This window comes from Amblyomma americanum, chromosome 8 (assembly GCF_052857255.1).
Source record: "Amblyomma americanum isolate KBUSLIRL-KWMA chromosome 8, ASM5285725v1, whole genome shotgun sequence".
Lineage (NCBI taxonomy): Eukaryota > Metazoa > Arthropoda > Arachnida > Ixodida > Ixodidae > Amblyomma > Amblyomma americanum.
The window spans coordinates 34,123,899-34,143,124 of NC_135504.1; the positions used below are offsets into that span (position 1 = coordinate 34,123,899).

The window sequence follows — 19,226 nt, forward strand, 5'->3', positions numbered from 1 at the left end:
ACTTCAAAGCGTTGTATTGGACTAGTGAAGAGCGCCAAAAAATTTAACAAACTCGAATGTCGAGAGATTGTAATTAGTGGAATGGTGCCGACGGCGTCCATGTACGGCGATGCTCCTTTCTTTGACCTTTGCCCCAAGGGGTAAGAAAGCGCGCGAAATATTACCGAATGGCAGGAGCTGCGCTCACTAACTTCCCCCGCAGTGAACTGAAAAAAAAAAACAGTTGGACTACCGCGTCTTTTTAACACTCCCGGTTAATTATCACTACCCTCGTCTCCCTTCAGGCGCGAAACCTTTACAAAACGTAGGCTTTCCGCCTCCATTCAACGAATCTTTTCAATGCCCCGTTTCCAAACGAACGCCGATGAACGTCCTGTTAAAAGCTGGATTTTTTATGTTTTCCCGGAAGCGAAGACCCGCATTTCGTCAACTCCTAAATTGTCGGTAACAGCGCTTTCGAGTTTGCACTTTTCAATTACCACCACAACACTATAGCAGTGCAATTATGCGAAAATCCCAAGAGTTGTTTTCCCTGGTTTTAATAAATCTGTTTAAAAAATCTTACGGGTTCCATCAGCTTCATAGCATAAATATAACAAGCAATGGTTGAGGACAACGTAGTAACATGACAGCGCTTTGCTTTCTGTGTTCACGTTGATTTTAAGCACAAGCAAGTTATACCATCTTGCTTAAAAAAAAAGTTCATATTAGACTCATTTTTCCTAAAAGCGTTTATGCCTTCCGGCTGCCTACATCAAAGTTACGCCGAAAAAACGGAAGCTAGCCCTTTAAAATCAGCGACTACGAATGCCTCATTGTAAACAAGCATTAGCCTTGGGCTTTAGGTAGTTTTTTCTCAATATCACTGCTTGACTTAACTTAAATTTATTTTCTCTGTTGCTGCCTAATTTTCTACCGTTTTTACACTCAGTTGGCGCAGGAGTGCAAATTTTTTATCTTATTTCTACACTGAAGTTGAAGATGCCTTGGGATTTTTTCTTTGCTTAGCGGGAAGCTATTTGGAAAAAAAAAAAAAGAAGTCTTCTTGTCACATATACTAATAGAATAATCATTGAATGAATGTTCATGAATTGTTCCCTTTATTACTGCCACTACGTGAACTTACTGCTCCATATAATAAGCTCTATGCTATGAATCTAATCTTGAAAAATAATTAGCGTTACATCCTGATTGCATCCTGCAAGTGTGGCAATGTGAGGAGTTCTCCCTCCGTAGCAAGGGGCGGATTAGATTAAGAAGTTTGCAGGCATAGGGTGGGCGCAGCTGGCAAAGGACAGGGTTATTTGGAGAGACATGGGATAGTACTTTGCCCTGCAGTGAGCGTAGTCAGGCTGATGGTGATAATGATGATGACGAGTAAGTTTTCACACAATGCATAACATTCAAATTATTTTCGGTCGCTCCATAGCAGCAGCAATAGAGATTTCTCATTCACGGTAGAAATTCAAACAATTTATGATGAGTCGTGGTGTGACTTTAACGTGGCAAACACATCAATATCTAAAAGAAAAAAACAAACAAACGCACCAGCACACTCGTTCTACTGAGTATAACTTCATTCTTCGTTAGAGCACTCGTGTATTAGGCAACGATTCTATTAGTGGCTGAGCTCACTCTTAATCATTAACTTAGATGAAATTCGGTACAAGTTCGAAGTACCAATAACCCGCGTACCAACAAAAGCATAGCTTTAGGTTAGGTGATGCTGTGAATTCAGCACGCTATTCAGAGCCGTATTTCAGGTGCCCTTGTAAGCTTTTTCCTGTTCTACAGACATCCAAGTCAGTCATATCGATCTTGAATGGAATTGCCAGCAGTGCATTACGTCTCACTGATGGATTTTTTTTTTCGCGTCTCGGCTTACAACACAAAAGGCCGGTATGAAAACGCGGTGAGCCGTTTTGCTTTCTTTGGGCTAGAAAAATCCCCCGGCCAACCGATAGACACGTGTTATTGGGAGCAGCAGTTTCTTCGAGGCAGCGACGTAGCGGGCCATCTTTCTCGCGGCCAAACAGACGTATATAAAAACGTACGTTATGTCAACGCGCTGATACCTGATGTCCCGGCACTGCGTTTCGTTCTTTCCGGGTCCGGCAAGAGGAACACCCAACAAAGCGGAGGAGGGCGGAGAGGGGGAGAGGAAATGGCTTTTTTTTTTCACAGAGCGACACTGCCACTGGTACAATTCGCTTTCTGCTGCTGCTTCTGCCATCCACGCTGGATCCAGTGCCGACAGATTGAGCCCACGCCCGCTGGGGCTTGGTCGGAGCCGAGCTCAAAAGAACTGAGCTTCCCATTTTTTTCCCTTTTCTTTCTACGCCTCTCTCATGTAAGCTTACCCTCTTCTTTCTTTACCTTTTCTAATACTCCTTACACTTTTCATCCTCCGTCTTCCGGCACCCTTTCGGGAGGCGAGAGGGAATGTCTAACCCTTGCTCCCCACTCTCCACACAAACCGTTCGTCTGTCTGTCCACCCGTGAGTGCAGCCGTGTCCTCTTCGGTTCTTTTGTCCACTGCCGGACACTGCATTACAGCGCTATTTCATCTATTCTGCGTTTGTGTGTATGTGTTGCGCTTTTTCCTGCTCTTTTCCCATTTTCCCCAATGTCCCTGTGTTTGTGTTCTTCCCGACGGGCCGTCTATTCGTCTTTGTCGGGCTGCTCTCGGGCCAATCCCTTTACCGACCATTAGCTGAGCCTTGTTCAAGAGGCGCGATACCTCTCGGGCCGTTAGTTTTCGCGCGATGACCAGCGGGGTGGACTCTTCTGCCCCGCTTGGCTCTTCCCCTATTTCCCTCTTTCCCGCGTTGTCTCCCTTCGGTCACCCCTACGTTTCACTTTCTTTTCTTCCTTTTACTCCTCTTCTTCTTTCTGTTCTATTTCCATCTCTCTATCGGTTAAAAAGTAAAATATATACCCTGCTGCTGCCCCGCTTGGCTCTTCCCGTTTTCCCTTCGGTCATCCCTATTTTTCACTTCTTTTTATTCTTCCCTTTACTCATCTGCTTCTTTCGCTTTTATTTTCATTTGTCGATTCGTTAAGCTGCTAAATTTATACCTTAATTATTCTTGTTTGTTTTTTACACCGACAAAAACGAACTCCTTCACGCTAATTTCTTTCTTTCATAAAGACTTGCTTAACAAACAATCCATTAGTTGTTCGCTGATTGTTTCTATCCTAATTTCTTCTGATATCTTTCCCCGATAGACGCTAAGCTTAACTCGCATCTTTCACTGCTCGCAGAGTGATATCTCCAACTTCCTGATTCTTGCTAGTTCTGCAAAGCCGACGCCTTTCGAAAAGGAAAGCATAAAAATAAAGAACGTTATGATACACACGAAGAGACAACAAATAATTACTTTCGCAGAAAGCAGACACTGAACAAAAATATATCCCGGCTGCAAAGCCGGAAGCAACGAAAAAGATAGAGGAGCAAGTAATCTGGCCCTCGAGCGTCTCTCTCGCAGTCTTTCATGATTCAATTGGAGAGCAAAGGCCTACCCAGTTGTCTACCTTTCTTGCGGGTGTCGTGTCCGCACCGAGCCGTCAGAGTCCTCCCGGTTGTGTACAATCCCCCGTGGCTACTCTCCCCACTTGCTCTCTTTCCCGACCCACGTACCTAGGCGAGTAATATTAGGCCACCTTTTATTGTCTCAGAAAGCGCGGACGCGCAAGCACTTCCTTCTGCTCTCTATTCTGTGTATTCGTTTCTAATACCTCCCTCAAATGTCCCTAGGGTCGCGATGGTCCCTTTTTCCCTATCCTTGCTGTTCATTCTCACGTGCCTTTTTTTTACATTTGTATTGGCCGTTTCTTCTCTAATGCCCTTGGTCCATTTTCTCAGGTGCGAGTCGCTTCTCCTTCTGCCGCTCAGGTAAAAACAAAAGCGATGGTCAGGAATCGGGGAGCAGCGCACAGATCATAAAGCAAAAAACAAAGACCAGCAGAAATGCGTGACGTCATAAACAGTAAAAAAGATGGCCGCAGAGGTCGAGGGAGGGCGCTGGCATCGGCGGCACTGTGGGCGGGCCCCCGATAAGGACGGCACACCTGGAAAGGTTGGAACATACAGATAGATATATACCCCCGGTCATTTCTCTTGCGCCCTCGAGGTGGCGCCTCCGTCCGCTGCTTGCTACCTTCCGTCCCTTCTTTTCCTTTTTTCTCCCCAATCTTTTTGTGTTTTCTTTTCCTTCTTCGCGAACTTTTTGCGCTCTTTCTTTCGACGAGTCGATATTACTTTCGCCCCGAGGCGATCTTTCCGGGCTCCATTAACTAAATTATGGTCCTAACCCCCGCGCAAGGCGAAAACAAGAAAGAAAAAGGTGAGGAAAAAAAAGGTAGATTTCAGTCCAGCGAGAGAGTCGTTCTCTGGGAAGAAGCAGCTTTGGCTTCGCCCGCTCTGCGGGGCAGAGATTTCAACGGCCGCCTCCGCTGGGGGACCACTCTGCGCGTTGTCCGTGTCTTCTTCGCCTAAGCTCTTCTTTTTCACGTCTTTTTTTTTTATTAGGCCTCATCTCCGGACTTTAGCCGGGTAGGATGTGCTGGGAGCGGGTGAACTTGAACCTATAGATTAGGGATGCTCGGCGCTGGGCATTATTCGGTACTTGCTCATTGGCGCATGATCAAGAATGTGGGCCAAATAAAACCCTAACAACTATTATGTCCTCCGGTATGCACCGAGAGGCTTGTTAGCTCCTGGTTAACGGCAGTGGTTTAACGAAACCAACAGGAAACGAAAATCGTGCACTGGTACCACTTATAGGGGCACTGAGGAGACTTTATTTAAGTTGGCCTATATTTATGCTGGCAGCTGTCTGAAATAGAGACCTACAATGGCAGGTTCTTCGTATAATTCGAGGCATTTATTATTCGGTCACTAAAAGACATATTTGGGCAAATATACTGTGTAGAGGTGAAGTGTGCACATAAAGTTTCTAAGTCTCAGTCTGAAATAATGCTACAAGACAAGGAAAAAACATTACCGGACGCCTAGACAATGCACAGCCTGGGTTACGACACTACACGAAGCCCGCCGATGCATTGCCGGAACACTCCCGGTCGTCACTTGCGGTTTGGTGGCGTCAAGTCACCAAGGCATTATTCTAACAGAATGTCTTAAATAAAATACAAGAAAAGAAAGGAAAAGAAGTGGCATGAGACGTCACGCTCGATTAGTCATTATATGTCATGATCATAGACAGTTACATATCACATCTCATGCCTATTCGTACATCATCATAACCATGCGAGCCGACGAACTCCTTACACTGTCACATAAAAAAATTTGAGGGGACGCTTAAGCTTCGCCTTACAAGTATGGCGCGATAGCGCAATGGGTTCATTGTCATATATGCAGAAAGCTTTTCTTCACATTCATAGATCCCTGTGAGTTCTTATACCCCTCTTGACGCAGTGGTGCAGGGGTTAAGCGATGCGCCACTGTCCTGCGATGGCAGGTGCTATCAGCGGTGGGCCATGATCGGTCCAGCTAGCTCTTCCCGATCGACCAATCATCAATCTAACTGCCACCGGCCACAGTTGGCAGTTCGCTCACTATCCAATGGACAGGTTGTGATGACGCCGCAAGGTCACATGACCTATGTGGCCCACCTGCCTTCTAGGTTCCTCTCTGGCCACTACCTGTCAAAGTCATGCTTGCGATTTTTCGCTCAAAACGCTAATGAAGACGCAGACCCGACACTGGATTTTCTGGACAAGGGGGCCGTTAACGCTATCGCGCTAATAGCACTGCACGGCATCTTTGCTCATAGATTCCAAAATGCAGTCGCGCACAGGAATATCGCACTGCCTCGAAACTTCGTTTGCGCTCGAAAATGGCGTACCTGTCTTTATCGAGATTTCAGTGTTCGGTATCAAGGCTGTGGTGCTTCGCATCAAGACACCCAAATATAAACAAGGTCAGGCAACCCTGCGGCCTCGACACCTGTCTGGACGCTCTTCCATAGTGCCTAAGAAGCGACGCGATACTCTAAGCACGCCTTTCACTCACCAGGCGATGTTGTTGGTGTCACGTGGTAGCAAAGCAAACGGTGGTGGTGGTGAAAAGCCTTTATTGAATGAAAGAGGTGAAGCTCTTTAAAGAGCCCCGCAATGGGTGCAGTCCTTATTCCGGGACCGCATTCGTCGAAGCCGCCAGCTTAGCCCTCTTGAACAAAGCCTTTTGGGACTGAAGGTCCGAACAGCCAAGCAGGGCCGCCTCCCATTCCTCTCTGGTAGGGTTGGGGTGGGGGGAGAGAGCTGAGTTGCGCTGGCAAGCCCAAACCATGTGGTAGGTGTCAGCCACCTCCCCACAGTGTTTGCACCTGCCAGTGAACGCGGGATCGAAGTGTTTTAGTACTGCCGGGCACAGCATGGCCGAAACATTTTGTCATGGCGCCGGTCGCTGACGAAAGACGCAAAATATCTCGCGCGATTGGTGACTGGCTTCTTGCCAGAAGTCGGCGAAGATGTGTCAGGGGAACCATCTGCCAGTTAACCTCTCTTCCATGCCTGCCTTTTCGGCGCCCTGTACCCGCCCCAACCAGTACACGCCACCTTTGTATCAATATTTGTTGAAGTTGTTGGGGCATTCAGGTGAGCTTGAAGGGTTAGGAAGATAACAGGGAACGAACACGAATTAATGATACGCTTTCTTAAAAACTTGGTCGTGATTCTGGTCAAGGAATGCAATGCGAAGGGAAGATAACGGACTATCACTTAGGCTAACGAAGGGGATTCCAGGAAAAAGCAAATGTTGATCTTGGAGGCAGAGAGTCAGGTGGACAGATGGGATTAAGAAATTCGTGGGAATAAGGTGGCTTCATTTGCACAGGACTGTGTTAGCTGGAAGGGATATCGGAGAGACATTTTGTCCTGCGGTGGGCGTATTGTGCTGATGGTTATAAATGTTCATTAAACTTCAGTACCGGGTGTTTCAGTGAACTCTTTCAAAAATTTTCAAATATAGGCTGTTTGGGGTAAAAATATGGCTTTTGTAGCATAGTATTGCTAATGTACATTACAGAGCTTGACCGCGATATGGTTGCCTCGATAGAATTTAGGGCTTTGGCCTTCTGCGGAAAATCCGCGGAAATTTATTTACGAAGAAACTGCGTACAGTGTTTAGTGCGTATATCTGGCGATTAATTTGCGAAGGCAGTGTCGTGTTCGATGTTGCATGTGCTCCTTCCTTTGTTCTGCTGTCCCGTAGTAAGCACCTGAGGTTCCTTAGTGGTAATCTATCCAGTTAATACCGGGTCATGATCTACCATTAATCATATTTCGTCACGTTCTTGCAGACTGCTATTATGATATTCAGATCCCGTATTCTTATTATACTAAGGCCTTTCCCACGAGTTGCGAGCATCACGAAGTGCGGCTCGGCAGCCAAGAACTGGTTCATTTCCACCTTGTGTTTGTGGCGGCGGCGCCAATCTCAGTGCACACACACAGAACGGAGGAAAAGGGAGTAACAGAAAGGAGTAAGCTGTTATCTAGTGTACTCCCTTTTATTAAAGGCACCAAGGATCTAAATACAGGTGTCGCCGCCACCGGCAGCTTTCGCAAGTACACTACAACCACGAATACGCCATATGAGAATAAAAGGGGAGTAAGAGAACAGCTTACTCTCTTTTCACACCCACATCGTGTTTAGAGTGCGCGAAAATAAACAAACCAGCGCAAGCGTGTCTGTATGTCTCTCAGTCCCTACAAAGTCTGCAAGTACCGCTACCGCAAGAATCAGTCTTGTTCGTTTCTAGTAAAGAGATGCACGATGCGCTGATGAAGTAATTTATTTGCGAGCCCTTCTTACGTGATCGGAGATTTGGGGAGTCGAATTGGCACCCACATCGCCGCTGTCAGCGCCTATCTTGCATAAAGCCCATTTGCGCTAATCCCTAATGCTATCGTAAAGGCCCCACTCCGTAATAGGGCAAGGGAAGGGGGGGATTCTACATTCGAGCGCTTTTTAATTAGGACCTCGATTGCCAAATTTCTTCAAATAGATTTTGGGTCAAAGTTCCCCGTCCCTCGATCGGTATGTTCCCAACGGTGCACCAGCGTTCGTGTTGAGTCAGCGAGTGAGTGTGGTCTTCGTAGAACCTTTTTTGTTTCTCAACGTTTCCTGGCCTTCAGCAGCTGAATTCAGCCGACTTTCCGTCGCAATTCGGCCATGTCTCAAAAGAAACAGAAACAAAGCTGAAAGTTTGTTCAACATACAATCATAAAATCGTACGACGAATGTGGAGCGTTTCCTCACAAGGCCGGAAGGAAGGAGGAGGGGGTAGTCCATCCAGCTTCTCCGTGCCGCCGCCGAATGGCGCTCGCAACTCCTCCTAATCGTCGGGAACACCTGCTCCGCACGACCACGGACGGCTCTAATTCATCCTGGGAGATTAGCGCCGGGCGCGACGATTAATTCTCCCCGGCCTCTCCCCTTTCTTCCCCATTCAGCGCGGCCGTTCCCTATGTCTCTCTCTTCCTCCTTTCACTCTTCCTTTCCTCCTCGTACGTAGGAATTACGAGCGTCTGTCCACTCGATGTCCCGCGTGCACCGTCGGTTGCCGCGATGCGAATCCGGACACCAGAGGGCAGGGACGACCACAAACACGAAAGCAGCTTCCATGTGAACGACTGTAGCAATAATAACCGGATTCAGACATCCTCACTGGCCCGTAGCTGGTTCGATATTGCATCGGCGCCAACTACTGTTTGCTGATTCCACTTCGATCGACTCGCGTCGACCCCGCTAACGCCTGACGCGTGTAATGATTTCCTTCCGCGGATTCCGCGTAGGAGTACATAGACTGTTGATCGGATGCTGAAAAAAATCTTGCCAGGTCATTCGGGGGTTTACTTGTGTTTTTACACGCAGTACGGTTCTCGAGTCATGGAAGCCGTGAGTTTGTCCTCCATTCATGCTTTTCGCGTGCAGTGCTGAGCGACTCTTCCATCCTCATCGAAATCCCCCTTGCCTCTTTCTACTTCTTTGCTTACTTTTTAATCTCATTTTTCCTTTCCACACTGCAGAGTACCAAGCCAGATAACCACGGCTATTGCAGATCTCTTACAAAAATGCTCTGCAGACAGTCTATAGACTTCTTATAGACTCTGTTGCCTTCCTATAGATATTTATTTTGGTCTATTCATAGTCTATAGGCTGCCTATAGACAAATGTCTACTAAATGTGTATGACCATAAATCTATAGATTGTCTATAGACTGTCTATGGGATTCTTGTTGCCTATAGACTGTCCTCTAGGGTTTGTCTACAGATAGTCTATAGACTTTATAGACAGAAGACTATGGAAAGTCTATAAACTGTCTAAAGAAATTTTTGTAAGGTATGCTCGGCCTTTCTTTGTAAATTAGTTCCTTTCCTCACTCTCTCTGTTGATCTAAAGATTACGTTTCTCTCACCTGAAAAAAAAAATCTAGCAGGCTAATTCGCACTACACCAGGATTGTCCTAGTGCATTTCATGAAGACCGGGTGCACAGAAACAGGACACGGGAAAGTCTAAATGCATGCAGTAAAGAATAATGCATTTCATGAATTTAAAGCTCCCGGGTACGCAACACCCGGCACGTTCTATGAATCCTTCGCCACCTGTCCTCATCGGTCATGGGTATACACTGGTAATAGTACTAGTGTTTGCACCTATATCAGCATTGTTTGGGGAGCCGCTTTCTGAGAAGCCATAGCCCTTCAAGCTCTCTGCTTGGTCCTGAATCTCTTCATATTGGAATTTCCAATGTCTACTCCCCCGGTTCCTGATCCTCTTGTCTCAGTTCCCAATGGGTCCATGGGTACAAAGTTGCACCTGTGCAAAGGTCAGCCTACTTCTTCTCTGCACCTGTGCGGACGTCGAACGTCGTTATGTACATTCTAAACAGAGAGGAATAAGAAGGGTGTAAGTTGTGCTCTAGCGCAAAAGGTGTGTTCTAGAGGAAAACTGACTCCTTTTTAACTCCCGTGTAGGTGTACTGGTCTCTAGAGTTTAGGCAAAAGTCTCTGCAGCCAGCGCTGTAATGCATGGGGTTCAGACATTAGAGTACGATAGAGGCAGACTCCACGCCCCACATGCGGTAGCCCACCACACCAATAAAGGTCTAACCTCACATGGATAACACAAGAACACCAATGTATTTGCAAGCGTGAATTTTAGTCACGAAGCGCACATGGGACTCTATGGGAGCTTCGTTAAAAGGTCACTGCGGACAACTAAATCCATTTGTTGGTTTCAGTAAAAAAAGAATTTCTTGGCTCTTTCTGACTGTCATGATCATTGTCCGGCGGCAAAAGGCGTGTTTATTGTGGAGAAAACTGGATTTAGAGATCATGCCTTCAGTCGAGTCAAACGTGTGACGTCCTTAACGAAAAGATCGGTTGTCACCGTCTATAACTGAATGGAGCTGCAGCCTAGCCTCCGAGATCCGCTACTAAATAGGTGTCGACGCACGCGTTTTACACTCTAAACAGCAAAAAAATAAACTGAGTTGCCTTCTAGCGCAATTCCTTTTATAAAACAGAGGGCGCTGGAGGACAACTTACTCCCTCTTTACTCGCATATAGGCGTATTAGTTTTTATAGTGTACTTGCGAAATCGGCTGGTGGTGGCGGCACCTGCATTTAGTTCCTTGAACTATTCTAACGGATAAATGCTGTTTTCATTGAATTGAGAGTGGTCTAATTGTGATTTGTTGCGATCAGAAGGCGGTGCCCTATCAACACAGGCTAACGCCTATTTCTTCTAAGATTCCCTTTAATAAAATCAGCACCGTACATTCCATACACATCACATTTGACTCCTGTCCACAGAGGCTGAGAAGCACGTTTCTAAGACAGCGGTCAGGGCTCTGACGTAGCAGAGGGCCCCAAAGAATCTCTGGCTCTAGACAGACTGACACTGAAAGAAAGAAGTCGGCGAAGAAAGTTTCTGTATACTACTAAAAGACGACACTGACTGAACCACTCTGAGCAGTGACGAAAAAGCACTATTCGTGGCGCTTGAAGAAACGTACATTTGGCAGCAGACAACCAAAACAGCGAAGCCGTCTTGCGAATCTTACAGGCTTAGTAGTTGCAGATCAGCAGCGTTCTCAAGAAAGAAACAACTAACTCAAGGGCTCTAGGCCTTCTTCACTCGCGCATACTTTCGCTAACCATGCCACGAGAGGAGCCGCTTGAACTAGGACGAGCGACAGCGTCCACGTTTGTTACCATCGACTCGGACAAGAAGAACGCTGGCCTCCGAGATGGGTGTGTGCGAAAAGCAAGCAAGGACGGAGGCCAGTTCACTCTGGTAGATTGTTTGCTCAGCGCCCAAATTCAATCTGACCAATGATCCGCTCGACTCTTGCACTCGGACCCCCAGCGAGAATACCAACAAAACGGTTTTTCTTTCCTTCCGCCTTTCTCCTGTTCATCCTATGTATAGGCAGTACTCTTCGAGACATCCTCCTCCGAAACGTCTTTTTGTGCGTGCCTGATCTCTGCTCTACAGCGTGTTCGATTGTTCCTGACATCCACCTGACAGGAGGAGATGGGTGGAGTTAAATTAAATCTACGCCTCTCCCGCGACGCCTCGGTCTTCACTTCTTTTTTTTTTTCTGGAAGCGTTCCAAAAATAAGCCCGCGACACTTGAGCTTGCTCATTCTCGTGCTCTTCGCGCTTAGATTTTCATAGACACTTCTACGCTGATCTTGTCGCCTTAAGGAGGTCGCGAACAGCGTGTCGTTATATGTGTGTGTGTGTGTGTGTGTGTGTGTGTGTGTGTGTTTGTGCGTGCGTGCGTGCGTGTGTGTGTGTGTGTGTTTGTGCGTGCGTGCGTGCGTGCGTGCGTGCGTGCGTGCGTGCGTGTGTGTGTGTGTGTGTGTGTGTGTGTGTGTGTGTGTGTGTGTGTGTGTGTGTGTGTGTGTGTTGTGTGTGTGTGTGTGTGTGTGTGTGTGTGTGTGTGTGTGTGTGTGTGTGTGTGTGTGTGTGTGTGTGTGTGTTTGTGTGTGTGTGTGTGTGTGTGTGTGTGTGTGTGTGTGTGTGTGTGTGTGTGTGTGTGTGTGTGTGTGTGTGTGTGTGTGTGTGTGTGTGTGTGTGTGTGTGTGTGTGTGTGTGTGTGTGTGTGTGTGTGTGTGTGTGTGTGTGTGTGTGTGTGTGTGTGTGTGTGTGTGTGTGTGTGTGTGTGTGTGTGTCAGCGCTCATTGCGCACATCGCGACGCTAGTTTTTTTTGTTTTTTTTTTATTCGAGAAGTGTGCCATGAGGCATAAGTTGAAAAAGGAAAGGGGGGAAGGAATGCACGGGATTGAAAGTTAAAAGAAGGAGTGAAGAACCGTTGCGCTGAGGTATTCGCAGAGGTTGTTAATGAAACGCTTGTCCATTGTCCACTTCACGAAGTCACTTTCGCGGTTCCACCGCAGGCCCACCTCCCTGAGGAGCCGTTTTCTGATAGCAGCCGTCGCTGGGCACGTCCACAACAAGTGCCGCACATCACATATGTCCGGTGCAGCGCCACAGTGAGGGCACCTGTCAGGTAGTGGCAGATCTTTGGCACGCCACCGATGACGGACAGATGGTGTCAGAGCCGCCCCTGCCCGAATCCGGCGCACGGATACCTCCTCCTGCCGAGTAAGACTACGGGGGAGAGGGTGCGAACACGGAGGAATTAGAGCGCGTGTTCGCTGGCGCAGAACTTCGGAATCGGAAACGTGGGACAGGAACGGATCTGGGGGAAGAGGGGAAGGTGGCGGATCGTCTAATGTATGAAGATGAGTCATAGCATCCGCTTGAATGTTATGTGGATCCTGGGCATGGCCGCGAATCCAGTGTATGCGCACAGGACATGGATACTTTGCGCAGAGCACATGAATAGATTGTGAAATCTGGAACGTTCGTCGAACAGCCTTCAGCTGTTTAAGGGCGGCGCGGGAGTCGGTGTAAATGTGAACTGTATTGAATGTTGGAACGAGCGGAAGGGAAGCAATGGCATTGTAAATGGCTTGAAGTTCCAATGCCAGGGGAGTGCACGTATCCGCAGTATACGTCGCGCGAGAGTTGAGATGCGGATGAGATGGACTATACACAGCAGTAACTCCCCTCTCTGCAGAATGAGATGCATCCGTGTATAATATGCACCCTTCAGGCAGATACGCTGCTGATACCGACGGGGAAACAGTGGGGCGATTGTCAGTGAGCTGGCAATAGGACCACGGTGGAAGTGTCTTTAAACGATGAAGTTTGAGAGACTGTTTTCGAGCTCTATTTGCCACCCGTTGGTCGATGATCTCACTGAGTGTATTAAGTTGGGCGAACTCCTGTAGCACAGGTATGGGTGTTAAACGAGGCAGATATGTTATGACGCGCATAGCCTCACGATTGATAGCTTCAAGGGAGTCCCACTGTCTGCGGGTGAGACGTTGAAATTGAGCCTGATATACTATCCGTGGCTGAAGGATAGAGCGCACAAGCTGGCGGGCCGTATGAGCACGTGCGCCACCAGAGCGCATAGCTATGCGACGAATCAGACCTAGAGTAGCGTGAGCCGATTTACGGGTGGCTGTCAGCCACGGGGTGCCAGTCCCAGATGTATGGAGGAGAAGACCAAGAATACGAACAGTTTCTACCTGAGGAATCAGAGAATTATGTACCGTAAAATTTAAAGGGGGAGCTTTCCGTAAGGCGGCTTTATTTCCAATTCGAATGAAACATGATTTAGTAGGAGAGAGTGTTAGACCCAAAGGTGGGAGGCGAGATGTCAATACATCCAGCGCGTGTTGAAGGACCGACTGATGAATAGACGCATCTGGATGACAGCACCACAAGGTGATATCATCGGCATATGCAAGCACGCGGATAGAAGGGATGGTCTCTAGGGCTCGAACCAGAGGAATTAAAGCCACATTAAATAATGTGGGGGCGAGAACGGAGCCCTGCGGCACTCCTCTATTGGAAGTGAAATTACCAAAGGGCTTTCCGTGGACACGCACGCTGAAGGTTCGATTTGCTAAAAAGGCGTGAATGGAGAAGAGGAACCGGTGAGGGAGACCAAGAGTTTGAAGGGAGGCAAGAATGGCAGAGTGAAGGATGTTATCATATGCCTTTGTTATGTCTGTAGCGATTACGGTTCGTACAAGGTGACTCTGTGGAGAGTGGTCAAGCACGTCAGCAGCCAAAGTAGCAAGGCCGTCCTCCGTTCCAATATGTGGGCGGAAACCAATTTGGGAATCTGGGTAACAATCATGGGATTCCAGCCACCATGATAAGCGTGCGGCTAGAATGTTTTCATAAAGCTTGCAGATGGTAGGGGTAAGAGAAATTGGACGAAGGGCCGAGAGAGATACTGGAGGCTGACCTGACTTGGGGATTGGAACCACAATAGAATGCTTCCAGTCTCCCGGCATGATGCCAGAAAGCCACACTTCGTTAAAAGTATCAAGTAGGGTTTCCAAAGCCCTCCCTTCCAAGTTACGGAATAAGGAGTTAGGTATGCCGTCGTGCCCGGGAGTAGTAGTAGTTTTTAAACGGTCAATGGAGGCCAGCAGCTCTGCCATGGTGAGGTCAGAAGTAATCCCATCGGGGGGCTCTGTTACCGATAAGTCAGGTGGAGACGTAGCGGTGCAGTCATGGTTTGGAAAAAATTGACGGGCCGCTTGTTGTGCAAATGTGTCCTCATCCACATTTAGCGCGAGGCGAATGCTCTCTGTGTAATCTGCAACCTGAGAAGGGCGCTCCATGGCGTGAAACACTCTCCAAAGATGTCGATTGCCCTGCGTAGAGGACAGGCGGGCACACCATGCAGCCCAGCGTTGCCTGCCTAGCCGCTTTGCATAGCGCCGCGCCCGTGCGGTAGCGCGGTGAAGAGTAGGAAGAGCCGAAGGGTCATCGGGGTGACGAGTAGCGTAAAGATCCGCCTGGCGACGAAGAGCCCACAGATTCAAGAGATGTATGTCCGGGTTTGGGTCATCTTCATTTACAGTAGTGGTAATAGTGTGAGTAGCGAGAACATCAGATAGAGTAGACAATGCTGAAGAGGGGTTGAATGTAGATAAATGATTGTCTGCGCGTACAGAATCCCATGATGTTATTCGTACAGTGCGGCGTATTTTCCGTAGACGCGTAGGCGTGAGGGAGATAAAAATAGGACTGTGATCGCTACCCCGAGTATCAGAATCAACAGCCCAACGAGGGTTACCGGGGCCTAACCACCAAGTCAAATCAGGTGAATACGGGCCACCTCGTGGGCGGGTAGAAGTATTCGGGTGGTTTAAAAGTTGAAAGGAATGATCTGAAAAGCTCCCTTGGATGTGTGAACCCCTTGAGGAATCCGATGGGTAACCCCACGCAGTGTGTGCGCCGTTGAAGTCACCGCCAACTAGAATAGGGATACCCGAGTTGGTAGAACGTAGAAAACGAACCCATCCCAGATTGGGAGATGCGGAGCCAGGACGACTATAAAAAGAAACTAGAATAAGGGGTGTGCGTGCAGGTTTTACGAGAAGGGCGACAACCTCTTGACGTGTGTTGCACCACCGTGAAAGGTCGAGCGGTGTGTGCGGAACTGAACTGTGAATATAAATTGCAGATTTACCTGGGCTGAGGGAGGAGGCGGTGCAACGGCGATCAGGGATAGATGGTGAATGGTATGCGCAGAAACCTGAAAGGCGTGGGAGTGCATTATGCTCTTGCAGTAGGAACGCCCATGCCCTCAGCTTTCCGTCGCGAAGGCGGATGTTCACTTCAGAGGCCTTATTAGCGAAACCTCGACAGTTCCACTGCACCACCACCGATGATGATGCGCTATCCATGACGAGGCCGAAGAGCTTCCACGATGAGGGATGTCACCTGCTTCATCAGCGCTAATATCTTGTCCACTGTCGGGGTAGTCACGGCTAACAGGTGGTCGGCACCTGATTGTGGGCCAGTGCTTACCCTAGGTGATTCCTCTGATGATTGCTCCCGAGTTATGAGAATTCTTCGAGAGGATTGAGAACGACGCTGTTCCCGGCGCTGGGTGAGTTCGTCTAGTCGGCGGCGAGCCTCCGCGATTGCATTGTCTAAAGCTGTGTCTTCATCTGTAGTATCCACATGTGATGGATGCACTGGACGTTTGGGCGTACCATTTGATCCGGGAAGGTGAGCCGCTTGTGCATATGTACGCTGGCGAGGAGACGTATGGTGAGCAGCAGGCTCAGATAAAGGAAGTTCAGGGAAGTCGTTGTCGTCACATGCGAGAGCTGCAAAGCGATTACTTGTAGGGACATCCATTTTTGCAGGCGACTTGGGAAACTTCTTCGCTTGCTTCTTCTTTGGACAAGCGGGGGAGCGAATGTCATGGTCCGGCGATTTGCACAGGGCACAATGAGCTGTTGGTTCATTCATGTCGGCCACAGCTGCTGGATTAGGGCAGGTATTTTGCATATGTCCTTCTTTGTGGCAGTGATAGCAAAAAATACGACGAGGTCGGAAGGGCTGTGGTTTGACGATCGCACCGTAGTAGGTAAGGTACTTCGGGAGAGTCAACGGGCCTTGCAGGATGAGCAGGTATGAGCCCCGGCGACCCATAGGCCGTGCTTGCAGTACAACATGAGTTGAGCAGCGAATATTTGCGCGCACCTCCTCGGGAGGGCTCGTGCTGTCGACATGATAAACCATGCAGCGGAGTGTGTCAGGACCAGATGCAAAATATATTTGCACCGGGACATGCTTGCTGTCATCCAGGGGGATCCGCGTAACTGCGCAAAGTTTCTGGGCGTCCATCAAGGATGACAAGTTTACCGTGATGGTGTTCGATGGGCGATGGACGACAAACCCGCAGTAGTTCGAAGAGCCAAGGGCATGGTCAATTGTGGCTTGAACATTCCGGGCAGGGATGGCAGTCATATCAAAGCGCAATGTAGGCTTGATGGTAACGCGGAACGAGTTCGCAGCAGGCGAAAGAGAGCCTTGACTCACGGGAGGCATCTGTGGAGGAGGCTCAGACGCTGGTGACGGCCCTTGGTGGGAATACTGAACTGGCGCGACGGGCACAGTTTCTTGAGGGAGTGCCACGGGCACGGAGGCGGTAGAGCAGTCCATGTCACAGGCCAAAGTCGTAGCATCGGAAGACGGCGCAGGCTGGAGGCCTAGAGGCGCTGACGATTGCGTGGACGTGGAGGCTGCGTCAGGTGGCAACACAGCGGCCATCCGCGTAGCCGTCGTCGACAACGCAGAATCCATGCAGACGCGTAGCGCGGCCTCGCTCGGCAGCGCCGAGCTAAGCCTAGCTTGCCCCTGAGGGTTCCGGTTGGGTTTTCTCACTTGAGAATGCGCCCGCCGTGCCGGGAATTTCTCCGTAGGGGCGTCGTCAGCATTCGGTCGCACGGAGGGCACTGTCCGACCCACGCCACACACGAGAAGACAGCGAAAAGCGAAAACACAGACCTCGAAGCAGACACGTATCCACCCACTAGGTCTTCGTCTTCTTCTTCCCGCGACGCTAGTTACTCGGAAAAGCTTGCATTTGAGAGGCCTATCGGAACGATATCGGGCTATTCGCGCGAAGGCTGCGTAGGATAGGGCTCACTTATGCAGCCGATACTTAGAAGATAACGAAAAGGCTTGAGAATAAATTGCGGGCGACGCAGCGAGGCATGGAGAGGAAAATTTAACGGGTGACGTCAAGAGGCAGCTTGGAAGAGAGCAGAGCGGGTGAGGCAACAAACGCGTGTTTAGGTTATCTTCAAGAGATTGACATTCAGTGGCTTGTTGACTGTGCTACGGATAGGATCTTTTTTTGGTTGTTCAAAAGTGATTTGTTGGCAGCTAAGTAAGATCTTTATTCTAATGTTTCAACCAGGGTCTGACCTTCGTCATAGTGACTCTGACGAAGGCCAGACCCTGGTTGAAACGTTAGAATAAAGATAGTTACTTTTTCCACCGTGTGTCAACTCTATTACGTTTGTTTTACCGGATCCATCCGATCTTCACCCCTACTTACATTATATATATATATATATATATATATATATATATATATATATATATATATATATATATATATATATATATATATATATATATATATATATATATATTAACTTATGAAGGGAGCCAACAGTCACCGAAACCAAGGTGCATAGGAGAATGTCTATTATTTTTTTTTAATGTGTAGTGCTAATCACTGGGTTAATAATACTTACATTAATCTATCGCTTAAAGAAAATTATTCATAAAGCAGCAGGAAAAACAACCATGCCGCCGGTGGGATCCGAACCCACGACCTCCGAATATCGCGTCCGGTGCTCTCTCTCTCTCTCTCTCTCTATATATATATATATATATATATATATATATATATATATATATAGAGAGAGAGAGAGAGAGAGAGAGAGATTGGGGGGGGGGAGAGACAAAGAAAGTCAAGGTGAAATCTAGTAGATGCTTGTAGCTATGTATCCATGTGTATTTTTTTTTTGTCTTTCGCAATCACATTTACCCACCTGCCTACTATTATTACTCCGTTCTCCATAAGTGCTATATATCGATTTCTCTACCTTCCATTGGATGTATCTCTCTATCTTTCTTTTCATTCCTTGTCTCCTTGAAATATCGCTAGCCTACGCCATCATATATTTTAGCAATGTCACTCGCAGAAAAAAAAAAGGCCCAGTTTGCACGCATTCATGCGCGGAGGTTGTGCAGGTGAACCAGCAAGAATAAAAGACTTCACGACGGAACCCGGTTGGAGACTGAGAGAGAGAGAGAGAAAAAATGTAAAAAAAGTATTTAAAAAATCACGGAAAGAATGGCCCACGTTTATTTCGTGGTCGGATCCAGATTCTCGGAGGAAAGGAGGAAAGGGGTGAGGAACGGGAAGAAAATGACCTGCTTTCATTCGCTTTTTTTTTATGTGCCTCGAGAGCGCGGTGCTATACGAAAATGGAATCCCAGTTCTCGACCGAGGCCGGTGGTGTAGTCAGTGACGCGGGTCGACTGAGAATTCGGGTCGAAGTAGAGGGAAGAGGGTTAAAGTGAAAACAAAAAAGGGGGGGGGGTGAGTCTGGGTGGAAGGAGGGTTTGACCGATTCGGGTAGGTGCGGTGAGAGAGAGAGAGAGGCGGAAGAAAGAGGCACGTGGCAAGGAAACGGAGGTCATCGCAAAATCGAGAATTGAACATCTCATTCTACACAACCTTACAATCCTGCATCCCCCGCTATCCCCCCATCTTTCCT

The 19,226-nt window shown here is 48.2% G+C and overlaps 1 protein-coding gene across 1 annotated transcript in view; it reads left to right on the forward strand.

Moving 5' to 3' along the window:
- The window catches only part of LOC144102293 (DNA replication licensing factor mcm7-like), a 28,043-nt gene extending 22,591 nt beyond the window's left edge, over nucleotides 1–5,452 (forward strand). The window contains exon 12 of the mRNA XM_077635596.1: nucleotides 5,438–5,452. Within this exon, the coding sequence (XP_077491722.1) occupies nucleotides 5,438–5,452 (15 nt within the window). The remainder of the gene's footprint in view (nucleotides 1–5,437) is intronic.
- Nucleotides 5,453–19,226: the final 13,774 nt, after the last annotated feature.